Consider the following 9,838-nt stretch of genomic DNA (forward strand, 5'->3'; position numbering starts at 1 on the left):
CAATTTACTTGGCAGTCAATGGGACAGTCATAAGCCTTTGTTTTCTTTCAAAATATCTTAAATTGTGTTCTGAATACAAACAAAGCTTTTACGGGTTTGGAACACCATGGGGCTAAGTGATTAATGACAAAATTTTCATTTTGGGGTGGAGTATCCCTTTAAGGCAAGCCTAGCTATGGCTTAAACTTGGGGTTCAGAATTTGAACAGACTGCTAAAAGAATTAAACTTTAAACTAGTGCTATTATTTCTCTAAGTGATTTGACATATTTTCACCTGGCAGACAATAAAGTGGGCATTAAGTTCGGTTCACACTGGCTGACATAGTGAACTGGCACTAACACTGAAGGAAGGATTGAGCTACTGTATATCTAGGGGCCAGAATGTCCCTTTTCTCTTGGGCTAGTATGAAACCTAAATGCTAAAACACTGAATAGCAACACCCTTGAGCATTAAAGAGGCACAGTTTTCACAAGCAAGCACCACTTGCATTTTTTCATTAACCTATCTCGTTCTGTTTATTTCCTTGAACTGATGTTGATAGTAGAGGACTGAGCACGTTAATTGCATTGTCTATCCCTTAACATTGTGGCTAATCATAGTCCAAAGCCTCTTAACTAAAATACGGCGTAAGTTCCTTTCCGTGAGCAGTATCCACGAATTAGCATACAAAGACACTTACTTAAGAGAAAATCCCTTTTGAGGTTTTTAATTCTTACAGAGCAATTACATGAGTGGAACAGGGAAGACTCCAACTTGAGGCTCCAAAGCCTCATTCATTTTGACTCATCATCATATCAGAGCTTCACTCTGCACTGCCTGTATCTTCTTATTTCTTATTCATTGTTACCTGCAGCGTCACATAGTTGACCCTTCACCTTGCCACAGCCATGTGCGACATGGGTGGACTGGACAACCTGGTGGCCAACACAGCCTACCTGAAAGCACAGAGTCTAGATGACAAGGAGATAAGGAAACGAAGGCGTAGCCTAATTCTTCCCCAACTTGAGAATTGTACAGATGTGCGTGCAACTATTCCCAAGGACTTTGAAGACATCTGTGAGCAGCAGCCCATTGGGAAAACATGCTTCCAACAGTTCCTTTTAGCCTCCAGTCCAGAATACCGAGCCGCTGCAGAGTTTCTGGATGAGTTGAATGACTGGAATTTAGCAGAGGCTGGTGCTAAAGACAAAGCCAGGCAGAATATCATTAACAAATTCTGCAAAGCTGACTCCAAGAGTTTCATGGCTTATCTGACAGAGGACATGGCGGAAAAGTGTAAAGTTGTCTCTGAGAAGGACTTTGAGGAGGTGATGATGGGACAGGTTAAAGAAGCCACACAGGAGTTTCTAAGAGGAAAACCTTTCATTGAGTATCAGACCAGCCCGTTCTTTGATAGATTTGTGCAATGGAAGCAATTCGAGAAGCAGTCCATCTCTGATAAATATTTTTATGAGTTTAGAACTTTGGGGAAGGGAGGATTTGGAGAGGTGAGTGTTTGCACCTCCTATCTAGTCACAAACAAATCTACAGAGGAAACTTATTTTAAAAAAAAAGAAAAAAGAAAGAAAGAAAGAAAGTTGTTGTTTTAGTTGTTGTCGGTTTTCTTAGCTGCGGAGCATTGTATAATTGGAGTTGACTCTGAATTATTGTTCAGTTTAACTGTAGCTACTTACATTCACGTCTTTAGAATGTAGGTTTATTTTGGTTTTGTTACTTGCTTTCTGTAATCCCTTTGGTAAGGCAAACTATTTTCTTTTTCACTTTTTCAGTGGACTAACATTCACTGATGGGTTTTAAAGAATAAGACCAAGGATGTGCATTTAGAAAACACACAGTGTCATTTTGTTGTCCTGTTATGCATGTTGCAAAATCTCTTACTTATGAAGTAAGCCATTCACAGGTTGATTTTACCAACAGTGGCACCAGGGGCCTCGCCAGGCGGGGAAAAGGATGACAGAGCACCCCCCCCCTTCCCCTTTTCTGAGGGGGCCCCATAGCAAATTCAGTGCACAGGGACCAAAATTTCCTAGCGATGGCCCTGAGTGACACTATCAAACATTGCTCTGTTAGTTTCAGTGGAACAACATGGCAGCTTCTAGCTCATCCTATGGTGTGAGTTTGGGGCAAGATTAACTGTTTTTCCAGCCAATGGAAGATAAGGTCACTATTTTCCAGATGCTATATAAGGCAGAAATTCTACACTAAACATTTAAGACCAAACTAAACACAATATGCAATGTTTCAACTGAGTTGGACATCCTTTGATGAACAGTGGAACACAACTGTTAAATGGAATAAAAATCCCCTTGGAAGTAATGCACCATCTGGGCACCTTTAACATAATATTTAGTGCACATAATCAAAGGCATGGACACTGCCTAGACTACATCCCCTTTGAAAAATGTACTTTATCTGAATAGATTTTCAAGTGTGTACATTCTCACTGTTGCCCCATATTGAACAGCATATTACAGCAGAAAGGTATTGCTTTGTACAAAATGTAGAATTCTGCCCAAATCTAGCCCACTTTCCATTTCAAAACAGTAATGTTCCTCTTCTGAATGTTATTTAAACTTCTCTCTAGGTATGTGCTGTTCAGGTCAAACACACGGGCCACATGTATGCCTGCAAAAAGCTAGACAAGAAGCGTCTGAAGAAAAAAGGAGGTGAAAAGATGGCTCTGCTGGAGAAAAAAATCTTGGAGGAGGTGAACAGCCTGTTTCTGGTAAACCTGGCCTACGCGTTTGACACAACAACCCATCTGTGTCTGGTCATGACTCTGATGAATGGAGGGGATCTGAAGTACCACATCTACCACACTGGGGAGATTGGCATTGAGATGGAGCGCATCATTCACTACACAGCTCAAATCATCACCGGTATCCTGCACCTTCATGCCATGGATATTGTCTACCGGGACATGAAGCCAGAGAACGTCCTACTGGACAGTCAAGGCCAGTGCAGGTTGTCAGACTTGGGTCTAGCTGTGGAACTACCAAACGGGAAAAGCATCACTCAAAAGGTAAGAGCAGTAACATAAGACAAGCCTTTATGATGTTGACAATGATGGTGTAGACTAGTGGGTAACAACCTGGGCCGGTATATTAAAACTTTGAAGTCTAAATCTAACAAAAATTCAGTATGTGGGCACTGGACAAGGTCTGAACAACCTAGACAACTGCTGAACACCTGAGTCCCAAAAAGTCCCAGTATTACCCCAAATCATAAATGTGCCCCTTGACCACAAAACCAGTCTTAAGTCACTGGGGTTTATTTGTAGCAATAGGCAAAAATACACTGTATGGGTCAAAATTATTGATTTTTATTTTATGCCAAAATCATTAGGATATTAAGTAAAGATCATGTTCCATGAAGATATTTTGTAAATTTCCTACTGTAAATATATTCAGACTTAATTTTTTATTAGTAATATGCATTGCTAAGAACTTCATTTGTTAAATTTTGGAGGAAATTTTTGTCAATTTTTTGATTTTTTTTTTTTTTTTTTTTTTTTTTTTTTTTTTGCACCTTCAGATTCCAGATGTTCAAATAGTTGTATCTTGGCCAAATATTGTTCTATCCTAACAAACCATACATCAATGAAAAGCTAAACAATTTTGAAAAATTGACCCTTATGACTGGTTTTGTGGTCCAGGGTCACAAATGTGTGTAAAGCTTTGCAAAGTATTTACTAATACCCCTCAAGTTATTGACACTTACTGACCCTAAAGCAGGTATAGCTAACCCTGCTCCTAGAAATCCTAGAAATAGTATGAAATAGAATGAATTTATGTAGTATCTGGACATACTACATTCACTATGTTGTCATTGTCATGTGACGTACCAGCGTCACTTCCATTCATAAATCCTCTCCCGTGACCTTATGGGATAGTATTTATTGAATGCTCTCTTGTGGATTTATGGGGTGGTTGTGTGTTTTTTATCTGTGTGATTTTTTGTCTACAGGGAAGTATGCAATTTCAGATGCAGCCAAAGATACAGGCCGTCCAATCCTGCTTTAACATTGATGTTTTAGACTTCAATTCCAACCTTGTTTTATTGATTAGCTGGTTCAGGTGTGTTTATTTGGAGTTGGAGTTGAGCTCTTTATTATGGTAGCTGTCCAGGAGCTGGGTTGACTACCCATGTCCTAAAGCAATATTTCCCAACCACAGAAACCTAGCTCATAATATCTGGCCTCAGTTACGCTAAACATTTTGAAGGTTTCCTTTATCCGATCCATCTATGAAGTCTCTAATGAGCTGATGAGTTGAATCAGGTTTGTTTAATTATGAACAGTTTGAAAATGTGTAGGCTATGTCTGAAATCGCATACTCCACATCACGCTATCTGGTCACGAAAAGACCAGGTGCATGCATGGCAGATTGCAATACGAAATTGCGAAAAATTACAAAATCAATATGAATTGCAACCCAATGGCAAAAAAATAACAAATAAATAAATAATAATGGTATGAGAGTGTCTTATAGCTTCCGGGTTCCAGTGGCCAGACACCATAGTGCTACTGCAATACGCATTTCCACAGATACAGCCCGTTGGAGCATCTCTACAGAAAACATTCCCAAACTGTGTTTTTTTTTTTTACAATAAATCGTATTAGATACTGACTATGTTCAGTTTCATTTTAACTGTATCAGCTCCCACGGATAATTTCATGGATAATACCTTAGAATGATTCTAATACTTCCAACAATTAAAGGGATAGTTCACCCAGAAAAAAAAAAATACCTCATGATTTACTCACCCTTGAGCCATCCTAGGTGTATGAATTATTTCTTTCAAATACGAATATAATCAGAGTTATATTAAAAATGTCCTGGCTCTTCCGAACTTTATAATGGCAGTGAATGGGGTTTAAGATTTTGAAGGCCAAAAAAACTGCATCCATACGTCATAAAAAAGTGCTCCACACAGCTCCCAGGGGGTTAATAAATGTCTTTAGAAGAGAATTGTAGTGTTTGAGTAAAAAAAATATCCATATTTAAAAGCTCTCTCTGGCTAGAGAGTGGCGTTCCAGCGGATGACATAGGACGTAGATGAATCCTGTGACAAACACGGAAGTAATAAACAAATAATCTCTACGGAGCAAGCAGACAAAACTTTGTTCATGTTGGAGGATTTCGATATAAGCCAAGAGGAGAATGTTTTTTCTTTACTTTAAACAAAACTTGGTTCTCACGAGACTAGTATATTCTTACCGGAGCTTATTCTACCTACATCATCCGCTATAATGCCATTCTCTTGTGAAAGTATGTATGACAATTAGCGGAAGCTAGAAATCACAACTTTGTAAAGTTTTAAATAAGGACATTTTTCGTACACAAATGCATCGATCCACTTCAGGAGGCCTTTATTAACCCCCTGGATCCATGTGGAGTGCTTTTTATGATGTATGGATGCAGTTTTTTGGCCTTAAAAAAACAAATTTACTGCCATTATAAAGTTTGGAAGAGCCAGTATTTTTTTATATAACTCCAATTGTACTCGTCTGAAAGAAGATAGTCATATACATCTAGAATGGCTTGAAGGTGAGCAAATCATGCGGTAATTTTCATTTCTGGGTGACCTATCCCTTTAACTAGTTTTTCAAAATAAGTGGCAAAATGAGAAAAATCTGAGCTCTACCAAGAAATTTTTGACTTTTTCATTGTTAACTAATATTTCAGACAGCCAGGGGTACCACAAGACCTTAAATAAGCCCTCACTAATGCTAATCACAGTAATACACAAAGCTGGCATTGATCTAGATTGGAACAGCACGCCCTTCTTCAAAAGAGTAGTGTGCCTCAAAGGGTTTGACTTGAGTCTCTGGAGACTCATACTGGTGAAATGGCGAGGGATTGTTTTTGTGTGTTTGACTCGTCTCAAGAATCTCTTCTGAAATGGGATTTTAGTGAGGATGATGAAAAGGTCAACGAGTTTGTACCATGATAGATGTCTTTAAATATGACTTGAAATGCTTATTCAGGTGGCTTCTAGAAGGCTGAATGATTTTTCTCATAACCCCTCTTGTTGTCTTTTCCATCGTAGGCTGGCACTAAAGGGTACATGGCGCCAGAGATCCTGAAGCAGGAACCGTATCGTACGTCAGTGGACTGGTGGGCCTTGGGCTGTAGCATCTATGAGATGGTGGCCGGCCGTCTGCCTTTTAGAGGTTACAAAGAGAAGTTTATTAAAGAAGAGATAGTAAGGAGAACTCTAGAAGACGAGTGTAAATTTGAGCACAAAAATTTTGATGCTCTCTCAAAGGACATAATTGGTCTTTTTCTGAAAAAGAACATTGAAGACCGCCTTGGCTGCAAGTGAGTGGCAGCGTTTTTGTGTTTCATGGCATGAGTACACACTGTTTCCACTCCAGGTCATTATTAGGACGTGGTCAGTCCAACTCTGCCCTCTGCATGCCAACATAGGAACAGAAGTTTTATTCTGTCAGCAAAATCAAGCCAGTGTGGCAGCACATCGAAGAAACAGACCGTTTCTGTCAGCCTTTCTCACTGAGAGCACTGGCAGTGGGTTTGGAGCCTCAGCACTGGGTTTGGATGGAGCAGAGCATGAATGTTAAAACATAATATCTTTGGGTCTTTTCATTCTGGGGGTGAAGACACCAAAAGATTCAATACCAGCTTCATTGCTCAGAGGTTTAAATTACATATTAACTTATAATACTGTTCTCAAAGTCAGTTGCTTAAACCATTTCAGCCCATTCAAATTTAATTTTAATCCTGTTAAAGGAACCGTTTCACCGAAAAGTGAACAATCTGTCATTATACACCCTTATGTCGATCCAAACCTGTGTGCTGTTATTTTTTCCATGGTACACATAATGAGAATTTTATACATAATGAAGATTTTTTGTGCAGCTTCTGTCACATTTGTCAAGAATGGCCAAAATCATCATAAAATCACCATACAAATTCAATATGACTTATGCACTTTCAGCTTTTTAGTTTTCTTTTGCCTTTTCATAGTTGTTTGTGAGGAAACTAAATAAAAAATTTAAGCTATTGTTCACTGACAGTCTTTAGCTCTCAAGTCCGGTACTGTGCTGATGGCCCATTTGATGATGTTTTATATTATTGACATCCAACATGCAGAACTGGTGCATTTGATTTGAAAGCTGTGACAGAGGGAAAGATTGCCAGGATGTAATGGTAGTGGTCTGTTTATCATAATGCTGTTGTCCTACAAAAGACTCATATTAAGTTAAGTTCCAAGAGAAGAGAAAAAGAAGAAAGCAAAAAAAATTCTTAGAACATCTCAAATTTGGACGTCCTCAAAAAGTGGAAACAAATTTTAATGGAAAAAAAATTTAATGGAAACTTCGGCAAACGTTTTAAAATAAAGAATGCAGTTTTGGTGTGATGTGATAATAAGTAAATATGGCTGCATTATTCCTTTAATTGTGAGTAAATGTCATGCAGTAACCATACATTTTTTTTATAACTGTTTTTTTTTTCCCTTAGGGATGACCCTCGGAAACATGAGTTCTTCAAATCCATCAACATCCCTCGACTAGAGGCGGGCCTTATTGCACCTCCATGGTTGCCCAAACCCAATGTTGTGTACGCTAAAGACACAGGCGACATTCGGGACTTCTCTGAGGTTAAGGGGGTTGAATTTGATGCCAGTGATGAGATGTTTTTTAAAGAATTCAGCACTGGGGCAGTGCCAATTTCATGGCAACAGGAGATGATTGACAGCAGACTCTTTGATGAGCTTAACAACCCAAACAGGAAGAAAGCTGGACTGGATGATGATTATGAGCAAAAATCCAAATCTTGCACTCTTCTGTGATAGAACAAGAACATCTTGCACAACAAAACAATTGTTTTTTTTTATTTATTTATTTATTATTTATTGCTTATTTACATATTATTTTGTCATTTTCTTTAGAAAGGATCTTATAGTGACTGTACTTTGATGGGTTATTGCTATAATAATAACTAATATTATTTTATTATTAATTTCTTTTAATACCAAGTGCTTTTAATGAGCATTTATATGAAAAAAGTCTGCACAGTCATATGCTGTTTCCTCGTCAGTCATTCTGTCATTATTTACTCACCCTCATCTTGTTCCAATCCTGTATGAATTTCTTTCTTCTGTTGGAAAGAAAAAAAAAAGTTGCTGGTAGCCACTGACTTCCATAGTATGGTGGGAAAATACTATGGAAGTCAGAGGCTACCAGCATCTGTTTTGTGACTAACATTCTTCAAAATATCTTCTTTTGTGTTTAACAGGTTTGGAACAACATACGGGTGTGTTTTTTTGTGAACTATCCCTTTAAATGCTGTGTTAGTTGTAATAAGGTCCCTCTAATAATAAACCATCCATTAAAACAACATCAGAAGTCCTTAGAATGTCTTGCCACTGGCTTGAATGGCTGACACACTTATTAAACAGACGCCACTTCCAAACTCCCCTCAAGCTGCAAAATCTACTGACTACTATATGAACAGCAGAGGTCACTGCTCACAATGAGATACTGCTTTTTTTAAGCGGGAAGACAATTTATGAGTAAGGGCACTGATAAACCCAGCCTTACTGAAGAAAATGTATTCTTTTCAAAGGAGTAACATTTTTATGTGAGCTCCTAAATATTTTAGCCGTGCTCATAACTAGATTATCTTAAATCCTGTTCTTGTCACGGGGTATTATTAATGAAATATGAAGAAGGACGGGGCCAGGCACGACATGGGAAAGAGAGGCTTGCGGTTTTGGACAGGTTGGAGATATTTGCCCTTCTCATCCATGTTCAGGATGACACCTCAGCTGTGTGATAATCAATCTCTCCTGAGGAGGGTGGAAATCTCTGGGTGCGGCTCGGCCAGTCAGGCACTGTCTTAGACCCGACGTGCTGCACCCTGCGCCACATGCTCCAGTGTTTTGTCCACATCTAGTGAGCAGTGACTAAAATAGCCAGTGGTTTCATTAAGAAAACAAACCCGTCTGTTTGTATTATGTGCATAGGTTGACGTTATTAAACATGAATATTTTTAAGCTGCTTTGCTCTTCATCATTCCACAGACTTTTCCGTTATTGGAATGTTTTTGCCTGAATGTGTCTGGGTCTCTTTTAGACTATTTTAAAGGAGGATTTGGCTTAAAGTGAGCAGATTTCTGAAATGGAAACTGAGGATATTTTCTATTTCAGTGGTCAAAATATCACGGGAAAAAAAATCACTTGTTATTAACTATAAATGAAAAACTGAGACTTGTATGCCTTTTTAACTTATCTTGTTATTTTACGTTTGTGCTTTTGGAAGAGGTAGCCTATATAAACAAAGCCACTTAAAGGGATAGTTCACCCAAAAATGAAAATCTGCTTACCCCCAGAGCATCCAAGATGTAGGTGACTTTGTTTCTTCAGTAGAACACAAACAAAGATTTTTAACACAAACCGTTGCAGTCTGTCAGTCTTATAATGGAAGTGGATGGGAATCACGGCTAAAACATTCAATAAAACTAAAAAAAAAAACCCAAAACAAAACCAAATTAAACCTGCAGACTTATAAGTGCATTACCACCACCTATCTCTCAAGTGGACCATTGACACTCCTAATTGAGATTGTAGATCATAGTATCAATGGTCCACTTGAGGGATAGGTGGCAGTAATTCACTTATTAGTCTGCGATCTGCCATAAAGCAAGAAGAAGAAAATGCGTGCCTGCTGCTGAGCTCAGGAGGATGCACTCAGGAGAGTTCTAACAGTTCAGACATTGCGTGAATCAGAGGTAAAAAAACAACGATATAAATACTGTCAGTTTTTGTGTTCTACAGAAGAAACAAAGTCACCTACATCTTGGATGCCCTGGG

General features: G+C 38.6%; 1 protein-coding gene across 1 annotated transcript; it reads left to right on the plus strand.

The window, feature by feature from the left end:
* Window positions 1-242: 242 nt before the first annotated feature.
* On the plus strand, window positions 243-7,942 carry grk7b (G protein-coupled receptor kinase 7b). Its single transcript, XM_042743909.1, has 4 exons — window positions 243-1,488; window positions 2,586-3,023; window positions 6,053-6,324; window positions 7,486-7,942. The coding sequence occupies exons 1-4, from the start codon at window positions 889-891 to the stop codon at window positions 7,814-7,816; spliced, it is 1,641 nt and encodes a 546-aa protein (XP_042599843.1). The 5' UTR covers window positions 243-888; the 3' UTR covers window positions 7,817-7,942.
* Window positions 7,943-9,838: the final 1,896 nt, after the last annotated feature.

The sequence above is a fragment of the Cyprinus carpio genome, chromosome B18, assembly GCF_018340385.1.
Source record: "Cyprinus carpio isolate SPL01 chromosome B18, ASM1834038v1, whole genome shotgun sequence".
Classification (NCBI taxonomy): Eukaryota; Metazoa; Chordata; class Actinopteri; order Cypriniformes; family Cyprinidae; genus Cyprinus; species Cyprinus carpio.

What these genes read in the sequence shown, in the direction of transcription:
- grk7b (XM_042743909.1), top strand. Translation starts at nt 889, where the DNA reads ATGTGCGACATGGGTGGACTGGACAACCTGGTGGCCAACACAGCCTAC. An exon ending in GGAAGGGAGGATTTGGAGAG is followed by an intron (nt 1,489 to 2,585) that starts GTGAGTGTTTGC and finishes ACTTCTCTCTAG; the next exon opens with GTATGTGCTGTTCAGGTCAA. An exon ending in GGAAAAGCATCACTCAAAAG is followed by an intron (nt 3,024 to 6,052) that starts GTAAGAGCAGTA and finishes TTTCCATCGTAG; the next exon opens with GCTGGCACTAAAGGGTACAT.